Genomic DNA, 21,191 nt, shown 5'->3' with positions numbered 1-21,191 from the left:
TCCCTCTCACTCACACACAAACACATAGAGTGACAATGTGTATGAGTGATATGAGTGATCACCACTGGCAGATTGTCTAACAGACTCTCAGTGCCTCAGAACCACCCAGGAGACCCCCATCATGGTAGGCAGACGGAGAGAAGGAGAGAGAGGGGACGAGGGAGGGAGAGTGACTAACTTCACTCTTTCTTTTCTTCTTGCCCCAGCTGTGTCTTCAAACAGCCCTTTGATGTGGTAAATTAAATAGAGCGAGTGTATCAATATCTCCCTCGGTCCACCACATTCATCCATTTCCTCTCCTCCTCTCCCCATCTCCTCCTCTCCTCTCTTTTCTTGTCTGCTGTTGACCCAGGAAAAGAGAGTACTACTTGTTTCCCACAACACCTCTACCACCCAGTCTCCTCGCCACTATGCCCTCATAAGTGTCAGTGTGTTTATTTGTGTATCCGTGTGTGTGTGTGTGTGTGTGTGTGTAGGCCCATCACTTAACACTTGTACCCACTACCCACATCATTATTAGTGTGTCTGATGTTCTCTCTTGAAGACCCACACCTCCTATAAGCATTTTATCCTTTTGTTGGTTTTTATGTGTGTGTGTGTGTGTGTGTGTGTGTGTGTGTGTGTGTGTGTGTGTGTGTGTGTGTGTGTGTGTGTGTGTGTGTGTGTGTGTGTGTGTGTGTGTGTGTGTGTGTGTGTGTGTGTGTATGTGTGTGTGTGTGTGTGTGTGTGTATGTGTGTGTGTGTGTGTGTGTATGTGTGTGTATGTGTATGTGTATGTGTGTGTGTGTGTGTGTGTGTGTGTGTGTGTGTGTGTGTGTGTGTGTGTGTGTGTGTACTGTTTTAACCCCATCTTATTCCCCCTCCCTTGACACTGTGTTACTGGACTAGAGTCCTGTCACTGTTTCTATGCAACACTAGGCCCCTTCTGGACAACACCTCTCTCCCGTCCCGCTCTGTCTCTCACTCTTTCCTTCACCCTGGAGAGGGAGAGAGGGAGAGAAAAAAGAAGGGGGGAAAGTGGAAATAACAGGATGATGTCTCAGGAGTGGCTGTCTGTAAAAAATGAGAGTGGGGGGGAGAGGTGTTTTCTCTGTGTATGGACTATGAAGTGGGGAACGTGCCATATGGAGCAGAGTCCTACTGTAAAGCCACAGTCAAAAAGCATTTTTAACACTCAGAGAAACACAATAAACAACGAGAGGGAGAGAGAGAAAACAAGGTAGATCCACTGTATAAAGGATACAGGACTGGAGATAGACTGATATAAAATTAAACAATGGCCTTTTTAAACTTCTGCAGTGATAGAGAGAGGGGGGAAGAGATTTAGAGATGGAAAGATAGAAAGAGGTAGATGGACTGATAAATAGGTAGCGGGATGCGACGGAGGAAGTGTAGACTACTGGAGATAGGGACAGGATGGACGAGAGAAAGTGATACAGACAGAAAAAAAAGAAGAAAAAACAACGGAACATTTTGAAAAATTTGCTAAGGGAGACAGACAGCTCTGGCAGGGAGGGGAGGAGGAAAGAGGGAGCGCGTGTGTTTTTATGAATGAATGTCGGTGACTCAGTCGATGTGTCATACAGCCCAGTCTTTATAAAAGGACGTTTAAAACAAGCCTAAACATTTCACTGCGCGAAAATTTGACTTACACACACTCGCATCCCTCCCTAACCATTTGTCTGAGTGTCTGTCTATCGTTACTATCAGTTCATTACTAGAACTACACTCAAACTTTACTGAACAAAAAGTTTGGAGGCATTGTATTTTATTTCTTTATTGGATAGTTCGCCCTCATTCCTCTACTTTTTCATTCATTCTCTCGTTCTTTTCCTTTTCTGCAATCTCTTGCCTCCACTCTTTTCGCGGAGTGTGAAAGCGAGAAGAAACTGGAGCACGTGACAATTTCCGGAGTTCGATTTATTTATACATTTTCTTACCTTGTTTTTTAAACTATTTATTTATTGTAAGTCGTGCATTTATTTATTGTACACGAACAAATATGAAATGTAAGTGCCTGATTATTCTTTCAATTGTTTCTGAATGTTCTTATTATTATCATCGTTTCTCTCTAACGTGTCTTGTTTAGTTAAGTCTATGTCTAAATGTTGGCATAATAATATGCTGTCACGATTCTCAGGGTATGATAATTGATTGGGCTATTCCATATTCAAATGCAATTACTGAGCATGCAAATGTTACTTAATTGCAGCTAAGCATTGCCATGTTCAGTGACCACTGAGTGATCCATTTGTTTCAAGAAGCCTAGACACTGACGTCTTATACCAGCAGGTGGTTAAAGTTTGAACAAGGACTGATGCTCTCCTGAGTCCTGGCTTGTGCTTCTTGTGGTTCTCCTGTAATTACACAGGCATTTATCATTTCAGCAGCAATTGGGACTTTCTTTACCTTGTATTTGAACTTGAAAGAGAAGGAATGAATGAGCTTACTGTTACAAAACTGTCTTGGTTTAGGCTGTGTAATGCATGTCATCCAATAACTGATGTATACTATTGCAGGTGTGACAATTGGAGGCGTTCATGAAAGTCAATAATTGTGAAGATCAACATAATATTATAGTGTGTGAAGTGTCCTGCATGTAATGATTTAGGTCAAGTGATTTGCATTTATGACTCTGGTCACATCCAACAACTGATGTGTCGTATTGCAGGTGTGACAATTAGAGGCATTCAGGAAAGTCGATAATTGTGAAAGTGTTGTTATTGTTAATGATATTATGAGTCATAGGATTGAACGATTTAGATATAATTTCATTCAACCTGTGAAAACATGACTCTGCTGGCTTTGTGCAACTCTGAAGGATTCCACTGCCAAGTCTGGGTTTATGTTTACATTATGGTGCAATATCGTACCCCGAGGTCATTATCATTATATCGACATGACAGCTCTTCTCTGCGGTCATATAAATCTAATAATTGCTTCCATTTCCTCCCACCCTGCAGTGCTTGTCGACTCCTCCTCCTCTCTGTTGCTCTCGCTGCTATTGGCCCAGCTTCCTTTATTTACGTCTGCCGTCCCCGCCCCCTACCGGAGGCCGAACGTCTTGCACGAACTGGATAGATTGGCCAATCAGACGAAGAATCTGAGGCAGATCACAGCAGATCTATTGGTGAGTGGAATGGTACTGTACTCACTTCTGATGTCATGATGGGGAGATTGCTATACTGATCTGGGTACTGTATTGATTGTGTGGTGGTGATCATGGCATGATCACCACCACACAATCAATACAGTACCCAGATCAGTATAGCAATCTCACCAGTTTCCTGAGGCACATGAAAAGAGACTGGCTGAAGTTTTTGTCCAATAGCTCACCTTTATGACCCCTTAATGACTACTATAGTGGCATAGTGATTGCATAGAACAGTCATAAGAAGCCCTGCTCCTTCTGCCTCACTCTCCCTGACTGTGACGCAATACAACTCTGGACAGCTGAATTGGACAGTTGACTTAGACGTCTTATTCTCCTGGCTACGTTAACCTGCTTGTGTTGTGTCAGCCAGTGTATTAAGAGTCCCTTAGCTGTGTGAGAAGGACAGTCAGGGCAAGTGTCAGTAGAGATTTCACTATGTGAGGTCAGCCTTGATTTAGACAGGACCAACTGGAGGGCTGACTAACTTCGCCTCTAGACACTGATCTCAGGTCAGTTTAGTGTTAATGCTAAGGTTTATGATTGGGGGTAGGTACGCTGGTCCTAGATCTGTGGCTATGGACATCTTATACCTGGAGTAGAAACACACTCAAAGAGAATAGAAAGTAACTATCGGTAATAGTTATTTCTGGAACTGATTAACTCTGTTTATTAGCTGTGAGGAAATGGAATGTGGATTGGCACCTGTTGCTTATCTGGTGCTGTTTCCTGAAGTTGTTCTAATCTCGATGCCCAAGTAAAAGCGGCTGGGGAGTTTGTATTGAAATGGAAATGATTGCTGTGTACGTTTGGCCTACAGATGTGCTGGAAGTGTCCTGTAAGCAATGTGTTTGAACAGGTGAACCAGAACATATCCTTATCTTTGGTTATTCATGACCGCAAGAGATACTATTTTTATATGATGTAAATCAGAAACCACATTTGTTTAAGACACAAAACTGAAAATAGTTACACACTAGTCTCTGGCAGGGGGATTGGTCAATGTGTGTGTGTGTGTGTGTGTGTGTGTGTGTGTGTGTGTGTGTGTGTGTGTGTGTGTATATCTCTGTATGAGGACACAGTGCTATAGCAATAATGTAGTATGGGGGCCAGATGTAAGGAAGTAGCTTTATCAAAGAACTCTGCACAGCAACGGCAATATGCTGCTTTAAACTGCTGTTTGTTTTTCAAAGACATGAATCATTTATTTTGGTTTCTTTTCTTCTTGTGCAGAGTTCCACTGAACAGGGGTCAAGGCTAGGGGAAAAAAATAGAATTCGATTCAACGGAAAGTCCCCGCAAGAAAGCAATAAAACTGTGTGTGTGTGTGTGTGTGCATGTCTGTGTAATGTTTCTACATGTCTGTTGTGTGTTTTCGTGTGTGTGTCCATGTGTTGTGTGTGTCAGAGTGTGTGTGTATTGAGGGTGCTGTAAATAGTTGTGTAGGTGTGGTGTTTAGTGTTTGGTTGTCGGTCGCCACAGCAAAGTGACCTGATAAAAATCACAGAGATTTATCACATTCCAGTATTTGCATTCAGAAAGATTGTTGGGGGGGGGGGGGGGGTGCAAGGTTCAGTCGAGTGAGGTCATGATGAAGAGAACGAGAAAGGGAGGATAAGAGAGAATTACAGGCTGAGACTGAGCATATAAAAGAGATCAGAGAGAGGTGTATAAGAAGTGGTCACCAGCCTATCTGTGTCTGTGTCTGTGTGTGTGTGTGTGTGTGTGTGTGTGTGTAACAGGGTGTAAGAGCGAAGGTAGAGAGGAAAGCAGAAGGAGAAATAACCCAAAGAGGGGTGAAAGGGATAAGAGGGGTGGGATTACTTCTGAAAGAAAGACAAAACATTAAGCCACAAACATTAGTGGTCTTTTGTAAAAGACAGAAGCAAGTGAGGGAGTGAGGGAGGGATGAGAGAGAGAGAGGGAGAGAGGGAGGGATGAGAGAGGGAGAGAGGGAGGGATGAGAGAGAGAGAGGGAGAGAGGGAGGGATGAGAGAGAGAGAGGGAGAGAGGGAGGGATGAGAGAGAGTGAGGGAGTGAGGGAGGGATGAGAGAGAGAGAGGGAGAGAGGGAGGGATGAGAGAGAGAGAGGGAGAGAGGGAGGGATGAGAGAGAGAGAGGGAGAGAGGGAGGGATGAGAGAGAGTGAGGGAGTGAGGGAGGGATGAGAGAGAGAGAGGGAGAGAGGGAGGGATGAGAGAGAGAGAGGGAGAGAGGGAGGGATGAGAGAGAGAGAGGGAGAGAGGGAGGGATGAGAGAGAGTGAGGGAGTGAGGGAGGGATGAGAGAGAGAGAGGGAGAGAGGGAGGGATGAGAGAGAGAGAGGGAGAGAGGGAGGGATGAGAGAGAGAGAGGGAGAGAGGGAGGGATGAGAGAGAGTGAGGGAGTGAGGGAGGGATGAGAGAGAGAGAGGGAGAGGGAGAGAGGGAGGGATGAGAGAGAGAGAGGGAGTGAGGGAGGGATGAGAGAGAGTGAGGGAGGGATGAGAGAGAGAGAGGGAGAGAGGGAGGGATGAGAGAGAGAGAGGGATGAGAGAGAGGGAGAGAGGGAGGGATGAGAGAGAGAGAGGGAGGGATGAGAGAGAGTGAGGGAGTGAGGGAGGGATGAGAGAGAGAGAGGGAGAGAGAGAGGGATGAGAGAGAGAGAGGGAGTGAGGGAGGGATGAGAGAGAGAGGGAGAGAGATGGGAAAACAACAATAGCAACAACAATAATAGCAAAACACGATGGTAAAGCACAATGAGGACAGAACACCACAATAGCATGAGGAAGCATTAAGTGTACACAACTCATTGTGTACCAACATCCATCATGTTTTCCTAATGCTGTTATGTTTCTCCACTGATTGGTGCTCTGACGCACATGGCATCAGTCACTGTTGTGCTTCACGTCATTCTCATTCATTTACATTCTTACTCATAAATCACTTCTTCACCTGTTTAAGACCCACAGAGATACAGTAGCAGCCCCCCCTCCCCTAGTGGTCACAGGGGGGGGGGGGGGGGGGCTGCTACTGTATCTCTGTGGCCTGCTACTGTATCTCTGTGTGATCTGCCTCCCCCTAGTGGTGGCTGTGAGCAGTGGCGACAGACTGAGGATTGTACACACATTACTACACAGCAATACGTCATCTCAGACTTTTTAATAGCTGCGACCCTGGAGTTTCCCTGCAGCTCTGTGTTGTCTGTCCCACTCGGAGCTCTCTAAGTCACAGCATATGTTGTTCTCCTCCTCTCCCAGTAGAAAACATCCTGTGGTTTCAGGCCACTTGCTCTTATTGTTGACGTTTTCTGGGTTACGATCTGGGTGAACTCTCCCTGACCCGACCACACTTTTCTCAGGGAAAGCTAGGGTCTCTAGTCCTGGCCTGACCAGACAGTCATCTGATCTAGGTGCTGCTGGAGTAATACTTTCCTAATGCTTACATGACTCTTGTGAGGATGTAGTTGACTGACGTAGCGTGTTGTTTTGTCCATTTTTCTTACAGAAGGAACATGCGTTCGAGACAGACCCAGAACAGCATAGATTTAAGTCCCTGCCACTAATGAACAACAGGGCCAGTGACATCAACTCCCTTGAGGTGAATGTCTTTTACGTTGTGTGTGTCTATGTCTTTCTGCCTTCCAGATGTGTTCTGTCATGTCCCAGACATTGATACTAAATCTCTCTCTCTTTCTTCACCCCCCCTCTTCTCTCCTCCAGATGAGACCCACTCTCTCTCAGCTCCACGCGGACCTGAAGTCGTTTGAGCACCATTTTGCCTGGTTGAGCAGAGCGTCAAGGAAACACCACCACCCTGCTCTCCCTAAACTGGGACAGATGATGTCACTCATCAAGTCTCTCACCAGCATGCTAGAGCATCAGGTAACTGCTCTGTTCAACACTAATACGGCTGATACAGTATGCAGCTTAGTACATTTATATAATTTGGATATATTATACATGTGAGATTTTATCAGATCGTTCTACTGTTCTTACACTGTGTGATGGTCTAATAATGGTATAGCTCTGCAGTTCTTGCACTCATTTTCAATCATTATATTACATTTAGGCCTGTTGCATCACATTTTTTGGATGGGAGGTACATTAGTCTAGCCTAGCACTTCAGACAGGAAATCTAAACCATCCCTCTTTCTCACCGTTCTCCTCATAGATGATGAGAGTTGATGCTCAGCGTCTCTCTCCTCCCTCTCCCTCGATGCCGCCTCCACCTCCCTCCCAGTTTGATGTGTTACAGTCTTCCCAGGAGCTGCTACTACAGTTCAGACTCTTCTGTGATTGGGCCCAACGAGTGTTCTCAGTGCTCAGTACAAAGTCCAAAATGTCTGCAGTACAGTGATGATTCCTGAAGTGCTATAGTCTATAGGGATACACAGAATCCACACTACAACCAATGGGGATCTAATAGCTTCAACCGGCGCTACAAACAATGGTGATTCAAGATAACCACACTACAACCTTGCACTGTTGTCACTGAATGTCCATTCTCATTGTAGCCAATGTGGGAGCTCCATATTCAAACTACAGCCTATGAGGATCCACCATATTCACACTATTACAACCAGTAATGGTCTCCAATATTCACGAACACGTCACTGCCACCCCATCCTCTCTCTTAAATACCTTGTTCCTGACTGTGTTATTTATCTATTTATTTATTTATTTACTTATTTATTTGATGTCATTATTTATTTGATTTTGTAACGTGTCACATATCATTTTTACTTTATTGTTGTGAATTTAATTCCTTGTACCTTTGTCAATACTTTGTTCTCTCTCACCCTTCATCCCTCCTCCCAAACTAAACAAGGAGACCACACCGTAGCACTTCCTGACTTCTTACAGTCTCTAATGATATGGATTGTATTTTCAACTATTTAACCTGTCTCTCTTTACAAAAAGTAGCCTATTTCCGCCAGTAGATGTAGCAAACATACTTGGCTTGTAGCAAGCATATCTTGGGAGAGCCTACATGTATTTTTCTTACAGTGCTGTACTTTACCTTGTAGATTTAGGGTTACTCATAGAATCTTCTGAACATGTTAAATGTGCCACCTGTTTGGTTTTGTAAACTGTTAAGCGAATTATGAACCATGCCACAATCAGGAGGGTAGATCATTTTTCCATGGGTTTAGTTGCTATTTACAGTCACTGTGTCCCACATGTAAAAATAACAGGTGGTATATCTAATGCTGTGGTAAAGGTTTATGAGTATGCACTGATCTAGGACCTGATCTAATCTCTTTGCACAAATTTGTTAGGATTAGCCTTTTGAGTCAGCTGACCCTTACTCTGTGCCTTGGTACACATAATGTTTGAGCGTTTTAGTGACATAAATAAGAAATTAAAAAACACCCCAAGCCTTAAAATACTATGTATTGTGATATTGTGATACTACGGTTCTGCACAGTTGTACAATAATGTAAATTGTTGTATACAATGCAATTGTCTATTATAGTTTTCTATGATATTTAATGTAGAACACTCTGTCAATGCTATCCCTATCGTTTTGTCGCAATATCAATATTATTCTATTCTAGTATTTTGTTACAGTATTTACTATTTATTTAAGTTACTTTGGTGGAACTATTTATTTGCGCTGCAGAGGAGCAAGTCTCCTGTTGTTTTTGTACTTTTATACGGTTTCTATTCATATTTACCATTATCATTGCTTATCATCCATGTTGAAATCATTTTAGTACCATGCGTGAACGCTGTGGAAAACCTTGTGCTTGGGGTCTCCAGCACAGACTGACTGATTGGCCTAAATGTGAAATGTGTGCCTTGAAAAAAAAGTTAATAAAGAACATGCACAATGACTGAGATGAATGAGATGGGCTTTTCATGTTACTTTGTCATATTTTCAATATTAGGTAGGCCTACACATCATGCGCTCTTTTTTTCTTTCCCTCCCTTATTCACCATCCTCCTGTGTCTCGTCCATCATCACTCACTACAGGGCCTTTCCTACATTCTACCAAAAACTGCTTTAACCATCAGGCATTGCAACAAGCACAGAGTTCATAAACCTGTTTCCAATTAACCTATAATACGATTTTTTATATTTGGGGTTAACATTAAAACAATGTGTGAATTCAAGTACTAAATCACAAATTAGTACTGTATTATATATTTTTAAACAGATCTAGAGACAAGAGTTGACTGTTGAAGCTCTTACCCAATGGCAGTGGTGCATTCGGGGCTAGACCCAGCCTATAGCGATCGTCGTTGTTGGGAGGCGGCAGCGGGTGGGTGACAACTAGCTAGCTAGTTAGTTTGTGCTCAGGTTTATTGTTAAGGTTGTATGGAGTAGCACTGCGAGTCTCAATCCCTTTTCACAATATCAACAAAACCATTAGCCATGAGTTAATGATACTAGGTGAGTAATTGTTGCAATATTACTAACGCACCATTCCTATCAAACATTATATAGCGAAGAATGACGCACGGATGAAGGCTTATAGATTCGCAGGCCAGTTGCAGAGGAGGCATTGAAGGCGGCATTTGTAACATTTTCTGCTTATAGTTTACAACATAGGGTAGGTAGCATTTGTTTTTTCTGCCTTTTAGCTGGGAGAAACCGACATTTTTCGCACACGCTCATCAGGGACAGACGCGTATAAACAGAAAGACTGCCAGGGAGGGGAGAAATAAGAAGAAGAAGAAGGAGGGAGGGGTCGGGAGGAGGTGGGATTTAAAGGGATAGGCGGGTCCGCCTTTTGGCCGACTTTATTATTTGTAAATGTTTGAATGTTTGAATTGCTTTGGTGTTAGTTCATGGACCTTGTGTCATTGATCAATACTTTGTGTTTTATTTTATTTCACAGTCCTACTCTTAAGAAAGGAGACCACACACTACATCAGCTCAGCTGTTGTTTCCACACTGAGGAACAGAGTCACATCAGCTGAAGGAACCTTTCCACCAGCAATGAATGAAACCAGGAAAGAAGAGACACAGCTCCACCAACACTAAAACACACACTTACATTAATACCAAACATACAACCTTTTATTCCCTAATCGTGTCTTGCCTCAACATGGCAAACTCAGTGGCCACTCTAGTGGTCCAAGCGGAACTATTACCCCCTCAATCGTCCTCCTCCCTCTCTCCCTTCCCATCGCTGCAGGGATCAGGAGAAGGGGAGGAGGACCGGGAAAGGGGGGAAGAAGTGGATGGGGAGAAAGGGATGGTGGAGGGGAATGAGGATATAGTGCTAACCAGGGTAGGGGTGCAGATGGTGACGTCATCGGTCCTGGCTGTGCCCCATCTCCAGGAGCACCCTGAGCACCCGTTCCAGTGCCTGGACTGTGGCAAGAGCTTCAAGTGGTCTTCAAGGCTGGCCCACCACCAGCGCAGCCACAACAACGAGAGACCCTACCGCTGTAACCTCTGCCCCAAGGCCTTCAAGGGCTCCTCCGCACTCCTGTACCACCAGAGGTACTGCAGGGAGGGAGACAGAGGGGGACTGGCACAGTGAAAGTTAGCTATAGAAATGCTTGCAGCTTATAACACACATCTCACTTTATGAAGAGTATTCTTCTCCTTGTTTTCATCTGTTTTCATCTGTTTCATTCTGTCACAATAATCCAAATGAGGGAAAGGTGACGTGAACAATATAATGTGAGTCTATTTAGGGCCGTTAGAAACTAGTGGAATAATCAATACAAGCAGGAATTGTTTCTGTAGCCGGCAGGATGTCCTGTAGATCCGTTGAATGGTCAGTAGATTGTCTGTTTTCATGTTTTTTTTTTTCTGTGCAGGTCTCATTCAGGGGAGAAGCCCTATAAGTGTGACGACTGTGACAAAGCCTTCAAACGTTCCTCTCTGCTCCAGGTGAGAAACACTGGCCAGTAGTGGTTCCCCCATTTTGTGGTAAAAATGTGTTACATTTTTAACTTTAAAAAGTTGAATGTTACAGTAGTAAAAGGCTCTTTTGGGGGTTAAGGGACCAGTCACGGACGTCCTCTCTCTTGTGCATGTCTCCAGGTCCATCGTAGCGTCCACACAGGCCTGCGGACCTTCCAGTGCCCCTACTGCCCGCTCACCTTCAAGTGGAGCTCCCACTACCAGTACCACCTGCGCCAGCACACGGGCGAGTGCCCCTACCCCTGCGACAGCTGCCCCAAGGCCTTCAAGAACTCCAGCAGTCTGCGCCGACACAAGAACGTTCACCTGGGTCTGAAACCCTACGTGTGCACCGTGTGTACCAAGGCCTTCACCCAGTCCACCAACCTCAGACAACACATGAGAATCCACACAGGAGAGAGGCCCTACATCTGTGGAGAGTGTGGACGCAGTTTCACACACTCGTCCAATCTGGCCCTGCACCGGAATTCTCAAAGTCACACTGGTGAAGGAAAGGTGGGGGAGACAGGGGGAGACAACATGGGGGATGAGATACAGGAAGTGATAGTGGGGGAGGACATGACATCACAAATGTTGACGGACATGGGCTTTGTGAGCCAGGAGGCCACGGTGGGGTTGGGGGTTGGGGAGGTGTTCCTATCGTCAGGTCACCTCCTGCCCCATCTCACCCTCACCCCTACCCAGGGGGGTGTGTGCACATCCAGGGCCATCGGAACAGAAGTGCACATGAGCACGGAGTCGGGCGCCAGCGTGCTGCTGTACAGCTGTGGCAGCTGTAGTCAGACATTCAGCACACGGACAGAGCTAGAGGACCACCAGGCCATGCACCTGGGCCCTGGGGAGGAGGGGGGCAGCGGGGTGGGGGAGGGGGGAGATGGAGGGGTGGGGCATCTACTGGCTGACTTTGAGGAGGTGGTGGAGACGACGGCAGCAGCAGAGAACGGACACACTACTGCTGAACTACTGGGACTGACTGGGGGAGTGGACGGAGGGGTGAGTAGGAGGACTCTTGTCTCAGCCTGGGAATGGCTGAATCTGGTGTGACCCTAAAACAGAGCCTTAGGGGTAACCTCCCCTAAGGCTCTGTTTTAGTGTCACACCAGATTCATCCATTCATGATCAATATTTGGTTTCTTACTCTACCCTCTAGGTCAATATCAGCTAATATGACTGCTGTGATGTTGTAGTGCAATGACTCTGGCCTAATAGTGTTGTGTCCCATGTCAGAATATGGGGACTACCCAGGCCCAGTTTGACCTGCTGCAGAGCTTCGCAGTGGGGGCTCAGATCCCCACAGACAGCCTGGAGACAGCGGGTAACACCACAGGTACAGGGACGGGCACAGAGTGTGCCTACTGTGGGAAGAGCTTCAAGACCAGCGGAGGGCTCAACAGACACCTGGCACAGGTACCAATCAGCTGAGCAAATCAAATTTTATTTGTCACATACACATGGTTAGCAGATGTTAATGCGGGTGTAGCGAAATGCTTGTGCTTCTAGTTCCGACAATGCAGTAATAACCAACGAGTAATCTAACCTAACAATTCCACAACTCCTAACTTATACACACAAGTGTAAAGGGATAAAGATTATGTACATAAAGATATATGAATGAGGGATGGTACAGAACGGCATAGGCAAGATGCAGTAGATGGAATCGAGTACAGTATATACATATGAGATGAGTAATGTAGGTATGTAAACAAAGTGGCATAGTTTAATGTGGCTAGTGATACATGTATTACATAAAGATGCAGTAGATGATATAGAGTACAGTATATACATATACATATGAGATGAGATGAGTAATGTAGGGTATGTAAACATTATATTAAGTGGCATTGTTTAAAGTGGCTAGTGATATATTTTTACATAAATTTCCATTATTAAAGTGGCTGTAGTTGAGTCAGTGTGTTGGCAGCAGCCACTCAATGTTAGTGGTGGCTGTTTAACAGTCTGATGGCCTTGAGATAGAAGCTGTTTTTCAGTCTCTCGGTCCCAGCTTTGATGCACCTGTACTGACCTCGCCTTCTGGATGATAGCGGGGTGAACAGGCAGTGGCTCGGGTGGTTGTTGTCCTTGATGATCTTTATGGCCTTCCTGTGACATCGAGTGGTGTAGGTGTCCTGGAGGGCCCCCGGTGATGTGTTGTGCAGACCTCACTACCCTCTGGAGAGCCTTACGGTTGTGGGCGGAGCAGTTGCCGTACCAGGCGGTGATACAGCCCGACAGGATGCTCTCAATTGTGCATCTGTAGAAGTTTGTGAGTGCTTTTGGTGAAAAACTGAATTTCTTCACCTCGCTGTCTCTGTGGGTGCACAAATTCAGTTTGTCCGTGATGTGTACGCCGAGGAACTTAAAACTTACTACCCTCTCCACTACTGTCCTGTCGATGTGGATTGGGGGATGCTCCCTCTGCTGTCCACAATCATCTCCTTTGTTTTGTTGATGTTGAGTGTGAGGTTATTTTCCTGACACCACACTCCAAGGGCCCTCACCTCCTCCATGTAGGCCGTCTCGTCGTTGTTGGTAATCAAGCCTACCACTGTAGTGTCGTCCGCAAACTTGATGATTGAGTTGGAGGCGTGCATGGCCACGCAGTCGTGGGTGAACAGGGAGTACAGGAGAGGGCTGAGAACGCACCCTTGTGGGGCCCCAGTGTTGAGGATCAGCGGGGTGGAGATGTTGTTACCTACCCTCACCACCCGGGGGTGGCCCGTCAGGAAGTCCAGTACCCAGTTGCACATGGCGGGGTCAAGACCCAGGGTCTCAAGCTTGATGACGAGTTTGGAGGGTACTATGGTGTTAAATGCTGAGCTGTAGTCGATGAACAGCATTCTCACATAGGTTTTCCTGTTGTCCAGATGGGTTAGGGCAGTGTGGTTGCGATTGCGTCGTCTGTGGACCTATTGGGGCGGTAAGCAAATTGGAGTGGGTCTAGGGTGTCAGGTAGGGTGGAGGTGATATGGTCCTTGACTAGTCTCTCAAAGCACTTAATGATAACGGAAGTGAGTGCTACGGGGCGATAGTCGTTTAGCTCAGTTACCTTAGCTTTCTTGGGAACAGGAACAATGGTGGTCCTCTTGAAGCATGTGGTGACAGCAGACTGGGATAGGGATTGATTGAATATGTCAGTAAACACACCAGCCAGCTAGTCTGCGCATGCTCTGAGGACACGGCTGGGGATACCGTCTGGGCCTGCATCCTTGCGAGGGTTAACTCGTTTAAATGTTTTGCTCACGTCGGCAGCAGTGAAGGAGAGACCGCAGGTTTTGGTAGCAGGCCGTGTCAGTAGCACTGTAGTGTCGTCAAAGCGAGCAAAAAAGTGATTTAGTCTGTCTTTGGAGCAAGACATCCTGGTTCGCGACGGGGATGGTTTTCTTTTTGTAATCCGTGATTGACTGTAGACCCTGCCACATACCTCTTGTGTCTGAGCCATTGAATTGCGACTCTACTTTGTCTCTATACTGACGCTTAGCTTGTTTTATTGCCTTGCAGAGGGAATAGCTACACTGTTTGTATTCGGTCATGTTTCCGGTCACCTTGCCCTGGTTCAAAGCAGTGGTTCGCACTTTCAGTTTCGCGCGAATGCTGCCATCAATCCACGGTTTCTGGTTTGGGAATGTTTTAATCGTTGCTGTGGGTATAACATAGTCAATGCACTTTCTAATGAACTCGCTCACCGAATCAGCTGATGGGCTGCACATCCTCACTACTATGTCATAAGGTCTCTGTCCTGGATGCCAGTCTGTTTCTACTTCGTCTAACTTGGGCCTAGATTCAATCAGTTAAGCATTAACCTGCGATAACTGACAATTGCATAGCGTATCATTGGTTTTGCTTGAGAGCTGTCAAATTCACATGCAGCTCCCGGGCGGTATGCCTTTCGCAGACAGTTCCATTGGATGCATTAGTAGAAAGCCCCTCCAGCTGTATTACAAGTTGGAACTCTGGAATGTGTGATGTAATCTACACTTTGATTAGTGTGAACTGATCTCCTCCTTGGTGTCTGTAAAGCTGATGTTATCTGATCTATAGATAGTCTGTTTTGATGACCCTCTCTCTTCCCAAATCTTCTTCTCTCCCTCTGCTCCCTCTCCAGGTCCACTCCCTCTCTCCCTCCCAGTCTCGCTCCCAGTTCAGCTGCTCTGCATGCGACCGCTCCTTCACCCTCCTCTCTTCCCTGCTCACCCACCAGCACTCCCACACCCCTGAGCAGCGCCTCCTGGCCGAGGCTGAGGCGGAGATCGTCTGCCCGGCGTCCCTGTCCCTTTCCCTGCCCCTGCCCTCCTCCCCCAGCCAGGGGGACCAGCACCAGGACACCCAGGGGGACATCCACGTCCGCCTGATGGCTGTGACCGAGGAGGGGGACAGGGAGGTGGTGAAGGCATCCAACAGAGCAGTGGTCAAGGGCCAGAGGAGAGGAGCAGCTAGTAGGACTGCTGGGGGGAACAATGGTGAGTTAGTCTTTTTCTTTTGGCATTTTGATAGAAAATACTTTTAAAATTAGATACCTTGATAGTAACCGAGCCGAACCAACTGCTGCTCATGAAATGACCTGTAGAATTAATGTGTGGGGAAAAAGAAGTCTATATAACATTCTCCCTCTCCCTGTCCCTGTGGGTACGGTACAGAGAGGCCGTACCGTTGCTCTGAGTGTGGGAAGGCCTTCAAGGGCTCATCAGGTCTGAGGTACCACATGAGGGACCACACAGGAGAGAGACCCTACCGCTGCACAGAGTGTGGCAAGAGCTTCAAGAGGTCCTCACTGCTCTCCATACACCAGAGGGTAAGACGCATCCGTCCATTTCTATCTCACTAAGGCTGCGTTTAGACAGGCAACCCAATTCTAATCTTTTTTTCACTAATTAGTCTTTTGACCAATCAGATCAACCTTCAAACATATCTGATATGAAAAGATCTGATGTGATTGGTCAAAAGACCAATTAGTGAGAAAAAAAGATCAGAATTGGGAGCCTGTCTGAACGCAGCTTATGGCATTTGTCACAATGTGCAGAACAGCGGCACTGCTGCATTATAGCACTTTGTGACCTGCTTTTCTTGTTCAACCTTTTGAATGTGCCTGCACTTTCAGAAGAATCCAGGCCGTATTCAGTTGTTTTCTGACTGATCCCTCCCTCCTCTCCAGGTGCATACAGGTGTGCGAGCGTTCCAGTGCCCCTACTGCCCGCTCACCTTCAAGTGGAGCTCCCACTACCAGTACCACCTGCGCCAGCACACGGGCGAGCGGCCCTACGTGTGTCAGGAGTGTGGAAAGTCCTTCAAAAACAGCAGTTGTCTGAGGAGACACAGTCAGCTCCACTCTGGCCTGCGCCCTCACATCTGTCCCATCTGCTCCAAGTCCTTCTCACAGACCTCCAACCTCAAACAGGTCAGCACAGATAGCTCTGCTATGGCCGATGCTACGATTCTTATGATATTGTGTACAGTTGCTCCTTCGCTCCATCTCTCTCTCTCTCTCTATATATATATATATATATATACAGTGGGGCAAAAAAGTATTTAGTCAGCCACCAATTATGCAAGTTCTCCCACTTAAAAAGATGAGAGAGGCCTGTAATTTTCATCATAGGTACACTTCAAGTATGACAGACAAAATGAGAAAAAAAAATACAGAAAATCACATTGTAGGATTTTTATGAATTTATTTGTAAATTATGGTGGAATCCTTGGGAGCAATTTCCAAACGCCTGAAGGTACTACGTTCATCTGTACAAACAATAGTACGCAAGTATAAACACCATGGGACCACGCAGCCGTCATACCGCTCAGGAAGGAGACGCATTCTGTCTCCAAGAGATGAACGTACTTTGGTGCGAAAAGTGCTAATCAATCCCAGAACAACAGCAAAGGACATTGTGAAGATGCTGGAGGAAACAGGTACAAAAGTATCTATATCCACAGTAAAACGAGTCCTATATTGACCTAACCTGAAAGGCTGCTCAGCAAGGAAGAAGCCACTGCTTCAAAACTGCCATGAAAAATCCAGACTATGGTTTGCAACTGCACATGGGGACAAAGATTGTACTTTTTGGAGAAATGTCTTCTGGTCTGATGAAACAGAAATAGAACTGTTTGGCCATAATGACCATTGTTATGTTTGGAGGAAAAAGAGGGAGGCTTGCAAGCCGAAGAACACCATCCCAACCATGAAGCACGGCAGCATCATGTGGGGGTGCTTTGCTGCAGGAGGGACTGGGGCACTTCACAAAATAGATGGCATCATGAGGCAGGGAAATTATGTGGATATATTGAAGCAACATCTCAAGACATCAGTTAAGTTAAGTTAAGGCTTGGTCGCAAATGGGTCTTCCAAATGGACAATGACCCCAAGCATACTTCAAAAGTTGTGGCAAAATGGCTTAAGGACAACAAAGCCAATGTATTGGAGTGGCCACACAAAGCCCTGACCTCAATCCTATAGAAAAGTTGTGGGCAGAACTGTAAAAGTGTGTGCGAGCAAGGAGGCCTACAAACCTGACTCAGTTACACCAGCTCTGTCAGGAGGAATGGGCCAAAATTCACCCAACTTATTGTGGGAAGTTTGTGGAAGGCTACCTGAAACGTTTGACCCAAGTTGAACAATTTAAAGGCAATGCTACCAAATACTAATTGAGTGTATATAAACTTCTGACCCACTGGGAATGTGATGAAAGAAATAAAAGCTGAAAGAAATAATTCTCTACTATTATTCTGACATTTCACATTCTAAAAATAAGGTGGTGATCCTAACTGACCTAAGACAGGGAATTTTTCCTGGGGTTAAATGTCAGGAATTGTGAAAAACTTAGTTTAAATGTATTTGGCTACGGTGTATGTAAACTTCCAACTTCAACTGTATGTAAAGGTGATATTTCAATTATAAATTTGCACACGGTATTGTGTGGAGATTGATAATGTGGAAAAAACAATTGAATCCATTTTAGAACAAAATTTGTAAAATGTCAAGCGGTCTGAATACTTTCCGAATGCACTGTATCACTCTGTCACAAACACTTTCTCCTCTCCCTTTATCTTTCTCTCATCCTCCCTACCCTCCTCTCTCTCCATCAGCACGAACGCACCCACTCAGGCGAGCGGCCCTTCCAGTGTGCCCAATGTCACAAGAGCTTCACCCACTCCTCCAATCTCCAGCTCCACCTGAGAACCCACTCCTCCAGGAAGGACTACAAGTGTCCCTTCTGTGGGAAGGAGTTTGTCATGCAGACCTACTTGCAGAGGCACATGAGGACCCATGGGAACGGGGCTGTGGCCGGGGACGCTGGGGTGGGGGGAAAGGAGGGAGGCAGGGCAGGTAAAAGGGGTGGAGGGGTGACAACCACCACCACCTTACTAAACCCCATCACCCTAGAGACCACAGGGAACTCTGGGTCTCTGATCGTGTCTCAGCCTACGCTGGACATTCCCCCCAACACCTCCCAGAACTACTTCATGATCCAGACAGCAAATGGGCTTCAGCTCATCCCCCTGTCTGCCCCCGCCCCCCCTCCTCCCCCTCCGCCTCCCCCCCAAACACAGTACATCCTCCTACAGTGCCCCTCCACCAATGGGACCCAGCCCAGCCTGATTCTCGTCCCCACCACAGGGACCAATCCCCAGCCCACCCTGGAGCCCCAGGGCCTCCCATTGGTCCAGACAGTTCTAAACCCTGCCCAAACCCAGATGCAACATTTCCAGACCATATCCCATCAACAACAGCAGCCCAGGTTCATCATCACCACCACCAACAACAATGTAAACAACCCTCCCATTGCTAAGACAACAACTCCCTCCCTGAACTCTATGCTGAACAAGCCCATTTTAGGGAAAAGTACCCGGACAGCCAGGTCCAGGAGAGGACGGAAACCCAAAGCCGCTGTAGGTCGGCATACTACCTCCTTGGTTGCTATGACAACCACCTCTGTCACCATGACAACAGCTCCCGTCAGTCAGTCGGGGGATGTAATAGCTGTGTCTAGCTGTAATGTAACTAGTGTCACTCCAGCTACTGTTACTGCTGCCAACACTATGACATCATCATTGCCATCGTCTTTACCCGCCAAGTCACAAAGTCCTTTCTCACCACCAACAGCCTCTGTCTCTGTTTCTACCCCCTCCTCCTCTACCTCTGTCACTGTTACCTCAGGACCCCTAAAGGTTGCCACAGTTAACTCAGTTACCCCAGCCTCCCTGCCCCAAACCGCCCCAGAGTTGGGCAAGTCCACTGAGCAGGACATGAGAGGGGAACAGTATGTCCTCTGCTTCCAGAAAGGAGGGAAGAAGGAAGAGGTAAAGATAGGAGGAGAGGGAGGAGGGTCCTACGTGTTGCAGTTTGAAGGGGAGGGGTCCGGGGAGGGGGGGCAAGGAGGAATGGGCAGAGAGGGGGATGGGGAGTCATACGTGCTGCGCTTTCAGACTGAGGGCGAGAGAGAAGGAGAGAGAGAGGGAGGGAAGGAGAAAGGAGGCCTGGTGTCACTGAACCTGCTGCAGGAATGGGGAGGAGTGAGGGAAGGAGAAAGACGAGTAGGGGAGGATGGTGGCGAGGGAGAGTCCTTTGTGCTTCACTTCCAAACAGAGCCGCAGAGCGAAGAACGGACAACTTCTGACCGTGGCTATCCAGAAGGCCCCAGCAACAGCCTGGAACTTTCCTGCCCGCCTCCCCAGGCCTTAATGCCTCTGAATGGGCAGGAGGTGGTGTTTGAGCTGGGGGATGAGAACAAGATGGTGGGCCAGGGGTCTGGAGAGAGTGTGCAGATGATAACCCTGATCCAAGCCGAAGGGGGTGGGGAGGGAGAAGGGGGCAGTTATAGCGGTGCAGGGGGGGCAGTAGAGGAGGGCAGGGGGCCAATGGAGGGCATCTTTCAGCTGGAGGGAGGAGAGGGGATCGTCATAATTGAGGTTAGCACCAGCAGTCTAAGAGAAGGGGGGATGGACAGAGGGGAAGGAGGAGTAACTGTAGAGAGGAGTGAAGCAAAAGGAGGGAGTGGAATAACTGAGAGGCCTGAAAAAGACAGGAACTCAGCGGAATGCAATGAAATAGAGACTGGAGCGAATGAAGGAGAAAACACAGCTACGAATGGCCCTACACCTAACTCTCAGTTCTCTTAAACCTAAACCAAACAACCACTGTCAGGAAATGTGTGTGAAGGCGTGTGCATGTGTGTGCACACATGAATGTACATATGTGTGTGAGCAATGTGTGTGAGTGTGTTTTTGATGTGGAGGCCTTGTCCAGCTACTGAACTAAAGGAGAGTATGGTCGTTCAGAAAGAGACTATAGAAAGTACTGTAGGAAACAATACCAAGGTGCCAGAAACACGAAGAGTTGTATTCACTGACTGTTAAGGAAGAGGGACCTCAACAAATGACTTATGAGTTTCAATTAAACTGTCATGTTGACAGTGTTGATATAAAACACCTAAGAGTTTTTTGGGGGGATGAATAGATGGCTATGTTGGCTCGGTTTCACTAGAAATATTCATACTAGGAAATAGTCATTATTAATAAAGTTGTTACTATTTTTTAATGAATGTTGATTAATTCACCTTTCTTATTTCGTAAATATAAATATGTCCCTTTATCTAAAGAGGAAGAGGATCTGCTCAGAATAACGGACAATCCCAGTTTATTATGGGAAATAGCGGTTCTCCACGAGTGCGACTGACCACGTTCACGTAGCAGGTTAGTCAATTTTCTGCGGCCCAGGTACTCGCTATGCAAATGGCGTAGAGACAGCGTTCATGGCAGTAAATGTTATCGTTAAACTACGTAACGCTACATTTGCAATAGGTGTCCATGGTGGCCACGCAAGTATTGCGAGTCATTCAATCAGACATAAGAAAAATCGTTTTGAAGGAATAAATACACAGCGAATATATAAATCCGTTTCCCTGCATTTGGCGGTGGTCCAACGCTGCACGTTTGCAAGGTAGGCGAGGTAGGTTCGACCGGGTTGAACGAGAAGGTTCGACGTTTATTTAGACATTACGCATGAATAAACCTTCTCCACTCAACATTTAAAACAGGCTCAAAATATATGATTTGCCTTTTAATTTTCATATTATTGATTTGCGAACTCCATTTTATTGTACATAGAAGACCAACAGTGGTCTAAAGGAGTCTCTTGGCCCGTTAGTTGTTGGTACGCCTTGTAGAAGCAGTGTGGCCATGCAATAGA

The 21,191-nt window shown here is 46.4% G+C and overlaps 2 protein-coding genes across 2 annotated transcripts; both read left to right on the top strand.

Annotated features, from left to right (window-relative positions):
* The first annotated feature begins 1,623 nt into the window (after positions 1 to 1,623).
* On the top strand, positions 1,624 to 8,967 carry LOC109879289 (interleukin-11). The gene is made up of 5 exons (XM_031785786.1): positions 1,624 to 2,009; positions 2,964 to 3,130; positions 6,635 to 6,727; positions 6,850 to 7,011; positions 7,301 to 8,967. The coding sequence occupies exons 1-5, from the start codon at positions 2,003 to 2,005 to the stop codon at positions 7,484 to 7,486; spliced, it is 615 nt and encodes a 204-aa protein (XP_031641646.1). The 5' UTR covers positions 1,624 to 2,002; the 3' UTR covers positions 7,487 to 8,967.
* A 388-nt stretch (positions 8,968 to 9,355) lies between these two features.
* Positions 9,356 to 20,543, top strand: znf628 (zinc finger protein 628). Its single transcript, XM_031785779.1, has 9 exons — positions 9,356 to 9,526; positions 9,975 to 10,585; positions 10,909 to 10,981; positions 11,135 to 12,007; positions 12,242 to 12,421; positions 15,117 to 15,471; positions 15,649 to 15,803; positions 16,164 to 16,406; positions 18,089 to 20,543. The coding sequence occupies exons 2-9, from the start codon at positions 10,080 to 10,082 to the stop codon at positions 20,120 to 20,122; spliced, it is 4,419 nt and encodes a 1,472-aa protein (XP_031641639.1). The 5' UTR covers positions 9,356 to 9,526; positions 9,975 to 10,079; the 3' UTR covers positions 20,123 to 20,543.
* Positions 20,544 to 21,191: the final 648 nt, after the last annotated feature.

This window comes from Oncorhynchus kisutch, linkage group LG2 (genome assembly GCF_002021735.2).
Source record: "Oncorhynchus kisutch isolate 150728-3 linkage group LG2, Okis_V2, whole genome shotgun sequence".
NCBI classification, from domain to species: domain Eukaryota; kingdom Metazoa; phylum Chordata; class Actinopteri; order Salmoniformes; family Salmonidae; genus Oncorhynchus; species Oncorhynchus kisutch.
This window is presented reverse-complemented; position numbering and strand designations above follow the sequence as displayed.

Coding starts and splice junctions, on each gene's coding strand:
- LOC109879289 (XM_031785786.1), top strand. Junction 6,728..6,849: donor GTGACATCAACTCCCTTGAG/GTGAATGTCTTT, acceptor TCTCTCCTCCAG/ATGAGACCCACTCTCTCTCA. Junction 7,012..7,300: donor CCAGCATGCTAGAGCATCAG/GTAACTGCTCTG, acceptor TTCTCCTCATAG/ATGATGAGAGTTGATGCTCA.
- znf628 (XM_031785779.1), top strand. CDS start 10,080: ATGAAACCAGGAAAGAAGAGACACAGCTCCACCAACACTAAAACACAC. Junction 15,472..15,648: donor GACTGCTGGGGGGAACAATG/GTGAGTTAGTCT, acceptor GGTACGGTACAG/AGAGGCCGTACCGTTGCTCT. Junction 15,804..16,163: donor TGCTCTCCATACACCAGAGG/GTAAGACGCATC, acceptor CCTCCTCTCCAG/GTGCATACAGGTGTGCGAGC.